The 12,529-nt window shown below is 38.9% G+C and overlaps 1 protein-coding gene and 1 long non-coding RNA gene across 9 annotated transcripts in view; one reads left to right on the top strand and one right to left on the bottom strand.

Moving 5' to 3' along the window:
• Positions 1–12,529, top strand: part of STRBP (spermatid perinuclear RNA binding protein) — a 62,969-nt gene that overhangs the window by 18,536 nt on the left and 31,904 nt on the right. For 6 of the 8 annotated variants that reach the window (XM_021413784.1, XM_021413782.1, XM_021413779.1 and 3 more), the window contains exons 2-5: positions 2,117–2,288; positions 5,116–5,333; positions 9,099–9,264; positions 11,764–11,908. In XM_021413784.1, the coding sequence (XP_021269459.1) occupies positions 2,286–2,288; positions 5,116–5,333; positions 9,099–9,264; positions 11,764–11,908 (532 nt within the window). In that variant the 5' untranslated portion in view covers positions 2,117–2,285. Of the gene's footprint in view, positions 1–1,624; positions 1,983–2,116; positions 2,289–5,115; positions 5,334–6,073; positions 6,212–9,098; positions 9,265–11,763; positions 11,909–12,529 lie in introns of those variants that run through there. The other 2 variants (XM_021413778.1, XM_021413785.1) reach the window with 2 other exon arrangements.
• LOC110406827 overlaps positions 9,762–12,529 on the bottom strand; it is a 44,135-nt gene continuing 41,367 nt past the window's right edge. Inside the window, exon 6 of the long non-coding RNA XR_002443584.1 lies at positions 9,762–10,924. This is a non-coding gene — a long non-coding RNA (uncharacterized LOC110406827). The remainder of the gene's footprint in view (positions 10,925–12,529) is intronic.

The following is a 12,529-nucleotide window of genomic DNA, read 5'->3' as shown; positions in this document are numbered from 1 at the left end:
TAGACTGAAAATGAATGCCCCGTGTTTTCAGAGAACACTGAAAAGCACTGAATATATCCAGAATTGCACCCTGAGGTATAGCTGTTTTCAGAACTTGTGAGATAGACTGCGGCCTTGCCCTCTGGACAACAGTCTGCTTTCAGATTTTCTGAAGCAGCAGAATTTGCTCAGCCAGCATCTTTGTCCATCTGCTTTCAATACACTGTACGAGCTGATAAGCAACAGCCTGCAGTGGACTTAGGAGGGAGTCCAGGCTGGGGTGCTGCTCGGAGTCTAGAGACGTCATGCTGGGCGCTTGCTAAAGTCAGCAACACATTCCAGTGTCCTCTGCCTGGAACTGCCCCATTACAGAGAGGACAGCAAACTGAAAATGTGAAATGTTGGAGTCACAAGGAAGAACAATTATGTGAAAATGGTTCTCTCTTCAAATTAATTCCAGCTAATTTGAAAGAGATGATCTGGAAACATGTCTGATAAGTCTCTCTAGCTTGCCATCTGCTGACTCAAAAGCATATTATTTATTATTCTTATGACTATTATAGAAAAAGCTAAGCAAAAAGACCTCACAGAGAGTCTGGTTGATTCTAGAGATGGTGAAAAGCTATTAAGTTTGAATGAGCTTATGACTAGCTCATATACTAAGTAGTGCCAAAGCAGTAATCTTGGTGCTTACTTGTGCTTCCAGCTGTCCCTGCTTGCCTTTCAAGATCACCTAAGGTGGGTCCCATTGAAGAACATCTTATTTGATCACTTCTGGGAAGCAATTTGATAGAGTATGAACATAACTTGGTACGGTGCATAGCCTTAGTGATAAGAAAGGAGCTCCTTCAGGGCTTTTATTAGCTAGCTTTTCCCAGGCATTTTTAGTATGAGTATGTTTAACTTTCTTGGGAGTTACTCCCTGGCAATTCTGAGCTGCTGAAGCAGACAGACCCCAGCTTTTTTTTTTTTTCTTTAATCCAGTTCTGCATCCTATTCTGTGGTGTGAGGTAGAAAGAAATTACTAGGCACTTACTATCAAAACTACTGGTCCTGTAAACTTACTCTTCTTAACTTTAAAAAAATTGGGAAGAATTTATGGTTGCCTTTCCTTTGGAATGCTTAAATCTCTATAAGACGCAACAGTTCAATTATTCCCTGTCACAGCCCAGAGGCTTCAGCATCTACTTGGCCTTCAAGTCATCTCACCTGTCTCTCTGCTGTTGCCAAAATTGCTTTTCATCTCCAAAACCATCAGGATTTCTTGACAAGCGACGTGCAACACACTGCTGGAAAGTAAGATTGACATGCAGGAGAAAAGGAAAACATTTGTGTGAGCGTGTCAGCCTGTAGAAATTTTGACTAGGTTTTCCAGTTACTTCAGAATGTTGCCAAAAAGCTGATGCAACAATATGCGCAATGAAAGCAAAACAGGAATTTTCTGCAAGAACCAGAGTGTTATGCTATGCAGTGAGCTTATATTTTTCTCTCTAGCACTACTTGCTCTGTCATTCTCCTAGTTTAGTACAAGAGGGCTGCTCTTAGAGGCTCTTTTAGCTTTTATTCATGCTGCTTTTTTTTTGCTGTAGATGATTTCAGCCAGACATGATCACAATTCTCGTATCTTTAGTTTATTAAATGTACTTCTCCTTTTTTAGTAACAGATTAGTTATTGCAACCTGAAGTCTTAGTTTGTGTTGTACAGCATCTGACACTTTTAGAATCAAAAGTTGCATGGAGGATTTCAGCTGCTAATTACTCTCTCTAATAATTAAATCAGTGTTAACAACAGCTATCTTTTCAAGCTGGTTTCATGTGGAATGTATTTGAGACTTTGGATTTCCAGTCTTCCTCGTATCAGAAATGTAGATTGCCAGTAGGCTGACACACTGCACTGGGAGAAGCTCTAACTGGCATGGGAAGGCAGTTCCATACGTGTGGGCACATCACATGAAGTTGCTTCCTGTACTGACATCTGCTATTGTTCTGGGATAAATGATTTGGTGAGCTCTTCTCTATTGTGAAGCCAGCTTGCTTTATTCAGTGGTTTGACTTAATGTTCTGCATTGAGTACTTATTGGAATTAACGTGCTTCTTCTGGTTTCAAGTTGTTTTTTTCTATATTTTTTTTTTGCAGGTGAATTACAGAAAGTGACTCTTACAGCATCTTAGCTCTATGAACTCTTGAGCTGTCAAGGGACTGAGAGGCTTATGAAGAGGTTCTGTCAGGCAAAACAGCGTTTAGCAAAGACACCAAGGAGGAGGGAAAAGGAGAAAGAAAGAGAGAGCTGAAACAGTAACAAATCATGGTAGGTATCTATATCTGTCATAAGGCTGCATTAATAATATTCTCTGATGTTCTTGCAATGGGGCCTGATGAAACGAGCAAGGAGATAATCTGACCTTGCACTAAACTGGAGATGGTACTTGCATGCTTTGAGCAAAGCAGATGAGGTTTAATATTTTGTCAGCCTTTTTAAACCAGAGTTGTCTTCTGAGCCTGCATTACATGAATTATTAAATGTGAATGAAGGAGATGCTCCGAAGTTCTTCTAATAAAACTAGCATTAGCAAGCTGTAGCAAATAGCATGAGTGACCTTGAACTTGCAGATTGCATAACTGAATGCTGCTATTCCCCTTCCACTCCTTGCTCACAAAAGCAAGTGTCAATTATTCATATTTTTGTACATGTGTATGAAAAGCTGAATGCATGTGGTCCTATGCACTTTTCATTAAAAATATAGATGTGATGTAAGTAAAGAATATCCACCAAGTGTATTTAACTAAATGAGAAGTCATTTCCAGGTAGACTGGAAATGATTCTTTATTTGCTGCTTGCAAATTGGGAACATCAGAGACGATTAAATTATCAAGCTGTATAAATGTGAAGGATTGTAATGCTAAGATGCTGAAGATGTGTTCACAAAAGGGCAGTAAACCTACCCGGTTCTGAAAAGTACTATGGAGAGCAGTTTAAGCATACTGGTAGATTTTAAGTCCTCTTAAGTGTTATTGCTGAGAGAAAGGAAATGAGAATAAATGCAGTAATCTTTAAATACTGTTCTCTAACACTTGTGTAGCTGATGGCTGATGATAGCCAGAACATGTGTTTGTATTTAAATATATATAAATATTTATACATATATATGATCCAAGACAAGATTTTACATGTTATAGAGCCCAAAGGGAGAAAGAACACTTGATGCAACAGAGTTCTCAATATATTTTAAATTCTTCTTTTGCTATTACTTTTGGCCTAAATTGTAATGAATAATTGATTTTGTCAGTTCCTATTTATTAGAAAATAACAGAAATGTCTTCAAATCTGAGTTAATAGTTTGTTGTTGTTTGACTGTTTTTCCTGATTGATATTTCTTGAGATTTGAGATGGTAGGGATGAGTTAATAAATCCAGCTTGTCAGTTTTCACTGCAGAACTGCAGCTTCTTTGTGTAACCAGGCTGCAGATAAGCCTCAAGAGGAACCTTCTGGAAGTATCTTTGCAATCTGTGAAAGTACTGGAGTAACAGCAGACCCCTGACTGATGAGTTTTTACTATTTGAACTGTCACTGTGGGTAGGCATGGAGAAGTTAAGGAAATAACTGTAATGCTGACCTTTGAATGTAATGACCTGGGAAGCCATGACCTGGTCGTTAACAAGTATCAAACCCAGAAGCCTTCCAAATCCTTCACAGGCCCATCTGACCTGAAGAATGTGTGCTGTTACAGAGTATGTGCTGTTAACAAACCCATGAACTAGGGGGGTAAAAATTAAAGCCATTTGCAGTGTTTAATGCGTAGGAGGACAGAGTTCTGGTTGATGATTCTAAGTTCCGGGGGACTCTGAGTAGCGACTGGCATGTGTCTAGAGAATATTTAGAGGTGTTCTTGTTGAAGGTCTGTGCAGTGAGAGCAGCTGGTCCAGGTCACCGTTTAGATCAGGTAAGTCTCACCTGGATAGTGTGTGGCAAACCATAACCTCTTGGTACAAGTCACTCAACCAGTTATGTCTACCTCCTTCAACAGTATCACTCAGGTCTTGGAGTTTCACTGCAAAACCGTCCAATTCTTAAGAAATTATTTCTGAATTCCTTACCAGCTTATCCCTGTCCTCGTTTTCATTCATGCCTTTGTAAATCCCAGTGTAGTTTGCTAAGCTGCACTTAGTAATATGTAGTGTTTATGACTTCATCTGCAGCAGCAACAAAACCATAGGGGAGTGGCTATTTAATTGCTGTGTTCTAGAGGGGTTGCCATTGTCCCTAATAGAAACTGAGGACGAACAGCTGCACTCTGTGCATCCAGAATATACAAAGTTGTATTTAGAGAGTACCAATGCCTTTTACAAAATAGAAGTTGTCTCCATATTATCCTAATCCCATAAGTCAGCCCTCTGCTTTCAGCCCAGGCTACTTACGTTCTGAATTTGCCTAATTTAAAATGTGGTTACCTTTTGGAATCAAGGCCCAGGCTTTTCTCTTTGCTTTGAGCTATCCAGCTAGTGAAGCTTGAGACAAGTCAGCAAAGATCACTGAAATTCAGCATCTCCTAAGTTCCTGCAAGTATTCCTGGGTAGGGTGTTTCTTTCAATACTGTTGCTTGCAATTTGTATCTCCTTGATATGTAGGTGCTTTGGGCAAGACTGGGGTATAGGTGTTTTCTCACTGACTTTGAAAACCAGATCTAAATTAACAAGTGAGTCAGAGGATGAGGGAAGTTAAAGATGTTTGAAAGTGAAATGAGTTGCATAGGACTCAAGGGATGTACCTCCAGAGCACAATTAATCTCATCCTACTGTGGTCATAAACACAAACTGTGCTCCAGATGTGCCACTTCCTCTTAGCAGCCAGTTTTACTAGCCAGTAAAGGCTTTCAGGCATCTAATACTAGGTGCCAAAAACAAGCCCCACCTAAAGCCTTAGACATTTTGCCAGCCCACTGCTGATTCCACAGTAGTCTCTGGTGTCTGTGTATCTCTAATAAGAAATCAGTCCTGCAAGATTGTAATACATGATTGTCACAAAACATTTTCTTGCGTCTATCAGGGAGGACTGCCATTCAAGTAGTGTCCTTCTATTGTCCTTCTACTCACAATCCAATAATTTTGTTCTTTTTCCTTTCCCGCTTTGTAACAGAGATCTATCCGATCTTTTGCTAACGATGACCGCCATGTTATGGTGAAACATTCAACCATTTATCCATCTCCAGAAGAACTTGAAGCTGTCCAGAACATGGTATCAACAGTAGAATGTGCCCTTAAACATGTGTCTGACTGGATGGATGAAAAGACCAAGTCTGTAAAATGTGAGGGTGATGTGGAAGCAAAGGAGGAAGCTGCAGAAAGCAATGCCAAGTGAGTGAGTTGAGCCTCATAATGTGTTACTGTACAGCTCTGAATAGGTTCCTTTCCTACTAAATAAGAGCTGTAGTGTACTTTGATTCTGTTGCATAGAAATATTCATAGGAGAAAGTGGATATATTTGCACTTTTTGAGGTGGGAACATACAGAGTGAGTGCAAGGAATAGCAATAAGCAAGATTTAGGCAGCAGTTGCTCTCTTCCTTTATTTTCATGTCATGCAAAGTTGCATTTTACAGTTTAATGTTTCAGCAATTACAAGTGAATGTATGTGCCTGTAACACGTGAATGCAAATCTGCAGTCTTGTAGCTTAGGGACTCCTTCCATTTAAGAAATAAAAGATTTTTATAAACTTATTGTTTACCTAGCAAAGCCGCTTTTCTAAGGATCCATTATCTTCTGTTATGTAGTGCTCTGAGTGAAACATCTGTTGCTGTATGTCCTGGTCTACTCCTTGACATAGTGCCTAGTTTTCTAGCGTAAATCCAATAGTTGAAGAAGAAGCTGAAACAACTGGCTCCTTATTTTAGGTTTCTTGGTGTATAACTTTTTAACTCGGGCACTTAGAACCAGAACTTGGGCTTCCCGTTTCATATGCTCTCCAGCTCTGGTAAGTATTCTCTCCAGTTTGCAGATGAGGAAGTGAAGCACTAGGAGACGAACAGCAAATTTGTCATGACCTGAAAAACCTGATTTCCAGTTCTCTGCTCTTCCTGTTAGATAATACTTCTCCATTGAACTTCTTGGGACTCTAATCTGGTTACATCCGTAACGTAACCTGCAGTAGAGATGTAGTCAAAGGACTCTTCCAATTTCCTTTCCTATGGTGTGTGGAATATTAAGAAAGTCTGCAGCTACATGGGCTTTGCCCAGTAAGTTCTGTTCTTAAAACTGATAAATGGTGTATTCTTTATCCATATGTATTCCTTATGTTTTCTGACACCTTTTATGCTAGTGCAAGTTTTATTGTGAGGCCTTTTTTTTTTTTTTGGTGTCCTGATAAATAATACGTATTTAAAGTTCTTTACGTGTGGGGTCAGGGTGTAGTACAGACTACTCTAGCAGCAGTAAATGAAAATTCTGATGCTCTGTACTATATACTTCTGGAGTGAGATACAATTCCGTGTGGATAATGAAAGAAGATGCAGTCTTCCTGATTTGGGGTTGTATCAGTTTGTGAACTGAAAATGCAGTGTGCTTGCTTAATGTGAAAGAGACGCTGATAACCATTATATTTATCAGTTATTCCTAAATTCATGATGGGGTATGTCTGAAATTTAAAAATGAAATGCTAATTCCTGTTTTGTTGCTGTAATGTGGTTCTTAGCTCTTTCCAGGTCTCAGAAATTTTTAGAGCAACATTCAGGAAATGCAGTATGAAGCTCTGGTACATCTCACTATCTGAATGTACTCCAATTTAGAAACAAGAAATGTGCTACTGTATTAACTGGGAAAAATCCTTCATGGGTGGGAGGAGCGGAACGCATTCATGACTTGACATTTTGCTATTTCTAAACAGCACTGTGGATTCTACAGAAAATTCCTCAAGTATTAATAGCATTTTTCTGCAGATTTTTTTTTTTATTTATACTTGCCTTTGATTATGTCTAATACAAAGTTATGGGCCTGGGAACTATCAAAAGAACTGCTTGCTCTATGTGAAGTTTAAATGGGGTGCTGCCTACTCAGAATGTACTGTCTACGAAGGAAATGTTCAGCTGTAATGAAGACCATAATATGATAGCCTTGAAAAGTAAATGTACAAATTTACTCCTTTTGATTCCTGTGGCTTTATGTTTTCCCTGATAAATATTTAACGGACACACGAACACTGCCAGTTTTGTGTTAGGCCGAGCTGTGATGTATCATTTTTTTGGTGTGAAACGTATTCAAACAGAAATAGCAAAACACTTAAAATTCTTGAATATAGTTACATAAACTAATGTAAAAAAATTGTTTTAGACAGACATTGTATTGCCAGCATTGAAAGGCTGCTTCTCCACAGATGGACAACTAAATATTGTCATCTTATTGAAGACGGTATTTAAGTTCAGTGTCCCACAGAAGAAGTCTTTCTTGCCATGCAGTGCACCACACATTTTGTTGGTTATTTTTTAGAATTACTGGCTGCGTTTTTACATGTCTTCTGATGTGGATAACATAGGCCATGGAATGGGTTCTTTAAAAATAAATTTTAAAAAAGTAGAATTCCAGGCCTGCATTAAGCACTTTTGAGACAACTGGACTTTGCACGTGGTTTGTTTTGTGCTTCTGCTCTGTTACAAATCTGGAGTACAGTTAATGTAAACATCCATGCATTACTTACACATGTAAAATAGTTTGGTTTTTTATGCATTTGTTTGGGGGCAGATTATTTTGCTGATCACTTACAAGCTAAAAGGGGCTAAAGTATATTTCCCTACAACGTAACTTATCTTAATGCTAGCTACAAACCATATTTAAAGGAATTCTGCATTTTCTCATGTATTTGCATTCAGATACTGGTTAAGTAGCATAGTTCCAGGCTAGACATTGAGATACTGTTCGCTTTTGTAACAGTGTTTACAAGCAACCCAAAGTTTGTTTGCTTCTGGCTGCTCCAAGGATAGTGGGATTGCCACAAGACTGAGCTTCCTTTCCTGTTTGTGCAAACGCCTGTGGTGGCATTTCCATTTAAAACACTTGGGCAAAGGTTGTGAAATGATTCGATGATGTTATTTCTTGAGTGAAGCGTAGGATCTCTTAAGATTTGATGATCTTGGATTACAGTGTGATATGCTTTGTTTTTTTAATCCAGTCTAACCTTCTGGATGGTAAGAATGACAGGAACGGGGATGCTGCCTTTTTGGCTGAGATGGTTTACTACTTTTACTGATTATGTGCTTTCTGTTGTTTTTGTAAGGGGGATGTGCCGCTAGTTGGTGCCACAGTATGTGAGATGAGTCGTGGCAGTAGCTGGTTTTGAACTGTCAAAGGTGCATTTCTTGCATTTTCCTTGCTGTTTATTACGCAAGTTTTATGGTTTTTCTTTAGCCTACTAAACTGGTTTTTGTTGCACTTTTCTTCTCAGTACTCAGAACTAAAATGTTCTTACATTGCTTTGCAAGTTGTTTGCTGTGGTCCTTAAATGTTCCCCTAAACATTAGCTGGGGACTGGAATCTAGTACCTAGTACTCAAACCTCTATTCCTGTAGGTTCCACTGGAGAGACCTGTTGAAGGAAGTAGGCCTGGAAGGCTTTCTGGAATTAGGACTTTTCCTGAAAAGTCAGTTTGTAGTAGGTGCTAAAATTATTTAAAAAAAAAAAAAAAAGTTTTATAATTTTTAAGATAAAGGTTTGAATATATGAATTAAACAAAAGCATTAAAGGGGGCTATGGCCATGTTCAAACTTGGAGCATTGCTAAAAGACAGCTCAGATCACTTCTGCTAACAGGAACTCTGTCAGAGCTCGTCTAGATCATAACTGCTGTATTCTTTTGGTAGATTTGCAGATAGTTAATTTTGCTTTTTTTTGTGCTTTGTGACTTGAGCTAGGCAACTTCTGCATTCATGTGAATTGCAAATCAGTGCTTCAATTTTTTTTTTCATAGGAGCCACTTTGATAAAAGCATTCTATGCTTAATTTTCTGATCAGTGATACACCACTTCAGCACTGTAATCGGTCCCATCCATTTGTCTCCTCACTGTTATAGCATAATACAAGTATTTTGAATATGTAAAAATGCCATTTTAATTACTCAGAATTATTTCATTTCCAGGGATCAGAGTGGTCGGACCTTATGTGGTGTTATGAGAATTGGCTTGGTTGCAAAGGGTTTGCTGATAAAAGATGATATGGATTTGGAGCTGGTTCTCATGTGCAAAGAAAAACCCACAAAGACCTTGTTATGTACAGTCAGAGACAATCTCCCAGTTCAAATTCAGGTGAGTTAATTCAGGGTAGTCCTGTAGGTAACAGCTGATAGCACTGCAAGGTGTGTTTGGGTAAAGACTGTAATTCCTTCCAGGAGAAAAGTGGTATAGATTAAAGAGCATGCTTTGAATCTAGGACAACATCTAAGGTGTGTGACATCTCTAATGTGCTGTTATGAAGTAGCTATGCACAAAATTTAACATCTTGCTCATGGTGCTGTCCTAATCCCTTTTTGTGATGTCAGTTTTCCTATGCTGATAGCTAACCTTTCTATTTAGTAACTAATACTGCTGATTTTTATTGTCTGCTCCAATCACTAATGTGAGCTAACGAGCAGTCCCAGAAATAGCTCCCTGCTCAAGCATGCAGTCGTGGTTGTTGTTCCCTGCTCCCTTGCCTGAACTTCTAAAGTTCACTGCAGCAGCTTTGCTTTGCTTAGGCTTTTCCAAAATAAGTGCCTCTGTACGTCTGAAGTGAGGAAAAAAGTCAATTTAGATGGTCACTCATTTTAGCTTATTTTACTCATGAACTTATAATTGTTTTTATTTATGGCTATTCGTTCTAATGTTGACATCCAGTAGGCAGCACTTAGAGTTAACACTGGTCTCTTTAAAGCAGCTAGGGTTAATACCTTTAAGTCCAATCCAGATTGAAACATGCACTGTTACTGAGAAACTGTGCCCCAAAATATTCCACTGCAAGTGCCTCTCTCCAAACCGGGTCCAAACGGGATTCATTTCTCTCCTGATCTGCTTTTCTGCCTTGTGTTTACTTCCACATAGACTATATGTGTTCTGCCACTCTTGACAGCTGTTTGTTCTCACTGATCCTTTGTTCACATAAAGGGTTTATTTTAATGAGATAGTAAATACTGTGTTTGCAGATGTGGCCCTGTCTGTAGCTGAAAATACTAGGAATATATCGAATTGTAAACTTCAGTATTTGTAGGGAGATGTGCACTGAGAGAGGTTGAAACCGCTCTCAGTGCACATCTCTTGGGTTCTTTGTTTTGCTTTTTTTTGTGGTGGTGGTGGTTTTCTTTTAAAGTTGAGGTAAGAGGGATCTAAATCATGAAACAAGCTTACAACTGTCATGACAATAAGAGGTTTTGCAGACACGCCAGATAAGGAGAGACAAGGAAGGTGTAGGTTCGTTAGTGGGCAAAACCAGCACTTGATGTACAGACATTAGCTTCTGCTTTATTTAGCCTTGTAGGCTCACCATAAGCAGATGCTTAAGTGATTTCTTCTCAACACTACTGGAGTTGGAGTGCAAGTCACAACAGGAAAAGTAGTTAGATATGTTCCAACTACTAATGTTCTAACCTTAAGATCTTGCTGAAACATACAAATACAAGGAGTTAGCTTTAGGATTAATTTGTAGCTTTCTGTGCATTTCTGAAGAGCGAGAGATACAGATCAGCTAAGATAATTTTGATGCAAGTTAGAGGTACAAGTTATTGGACAACTTACATTGAATTCTTTTCTAAGTAGTAATTAAGCAAGAAAAAAAAAGTCTGAAAATAGATCAATTTAAGAAACACACTTGACTTACTGATGTGCTGTCAAGAGAGGAAGGTCAGGTTTTCCAGGCATTCTCAGGAATCTCTTTGGGGGCTGGTATTAATGAATGCAGTGGGTAACAGTGCAGTCTCACATTCAGTTTCAAGTGCTGTGTGGAGAAGGGAGGAAGAGAGGTGAGTGGACAAAATCAAAAAAGAGTAAGAATGAGCACCTTAAACCTCTGAAGAAAGATTAAAATGATTGTGTTTGGAAAAAGGCAAGATGGAATGCAGCTGTAAGTTTCAAAAAGATGTTAATGGTTATTTATAAAGGGACAGGGATTCAGTACCTCCCGTGGCTACCAAAGGTAATTTCAAGTGGAATTCAAGTATTTCGAAGCGTAGCAAGGGGCAGTTTTGTTGCAAAACAGGCCATCAGAATTGTATGTGGATAAGAATCAGCAGAGATTTCACCACCTCTCCGAACTGTCTGTTGGGATTTGAAGGCTAACTTAAGAGTTGGTAAGAAATGGACTTTGTGAGCCACTGCAGCTCTGGAGCCACTCCTGTTCTGGAGGCTGTCTCTGTGTAGTGACAGTCATGGCTGTGTTGGTCATACTGCACACACCAGCTTTCACAGTTAGAGGCAGCACTACTGGAGAAGCATGTATTTTCTAAGAATAACTGTAGCTGTTAGTATTTCCCATACTAGCAGCTACAAAAGTCAGCTTCTGTCTTTTGATTAAAATAAAGAAAAAAAGCGATACAGTGTCCTTTGATAGTGGAACTACTTAGCACTGTAATTAGATTTGCTGCAGAATGTTTTTTTTTTTTTTTCAAGCATGCTACTGGGGTTTTTCAGCTTGTTTTTAATGAGGGAGGCAGGGCCATATTGTCACTGCAATGTTCTGTAGCCTTCTCGATAGCTGAAGAGGTGTATTGCAGGTACAGAGACCACAGTTTTTCAGTTGATTAGGAGATTCTTGAAATCTTTCTTGGTGACTTTCAGAAACTTACAGAAGAGAAGTATCTCGTGGAGGAGCATGTAAATGAGGCAGCTATTATTATTCGTAACACAAAGGAGCCCAAGCTAACCTTGAAGGTGATACTTACGTCCCCCCTCATTCGAGATGAAGCAGAGAAGAAGGAAGGAGGTACACAGAGCATTTTAACTTGTTTTTAAGACTGTTCTATCTAAGTGCCCTGACTGTGCAGCACAGGGTTAATTAGCAAGTAGGTTTTTGATTGTGTATTTTGTACTAACTAGACTGACTATTGCCACAGTAGGTTACATTATCCATGCCTTAAGAAGACAATAGTCACTTAATTGTCATGAAACTATGCATTAGTTCTCATTTGCAAGCAGTATCGCTAGCGTTAACTTTGACATACAATGGTATCTTAGTTCTCCTTTCTCTCAGACTTGCTAGTTGATTCTTGAGCACCCCAGCGCTGCACAGTCGTTTTTTAAATTCAGTCAGTGGGATTGGTTCGTAGTATCTTGACAAACTCATAAAACCGTTTCTTTTTATATATAATAACTTTCCTGCAAAGCTTGCAAGTATATCCCCCTGACCCTCAATTATTGTTCTTGATACCTATGTGTATGTTTCTAGCTTTATGAGTTTCCTAACTTGGATTCAATTGAAGTTAGGGTGCTGTAATGGAGTACTTCCGCTTCTGAATTCAATGTTGTACCTCATATCCTTGGTGCAAAATAGATTTAGAAACCTGTAACTTAGTTTCTTTCTATTCCTTCTCCCTAACTGCCTGAC

This window comes from Numida meleagris, chromosome 16 (assembly GCF_002078875.1).
Source record: "Numida meleagris isolate 19003 breed g44 Domestic line chromosome 16, NumMel1.0, whole genome shotgun sequence".
In the NCBI taxonomy this organism is placed as follows: domain Eukaryota; kingdom Metazoa; phylum Chordata; class Aves; order Galliformes; family Numididae; genus Numida; species Numida meleagris.
The sequence above is the reverse complement of the archived record's forward strand: the minus strand, read 5'-3'. Positions and strand labels throughout refer to the sequence as shown.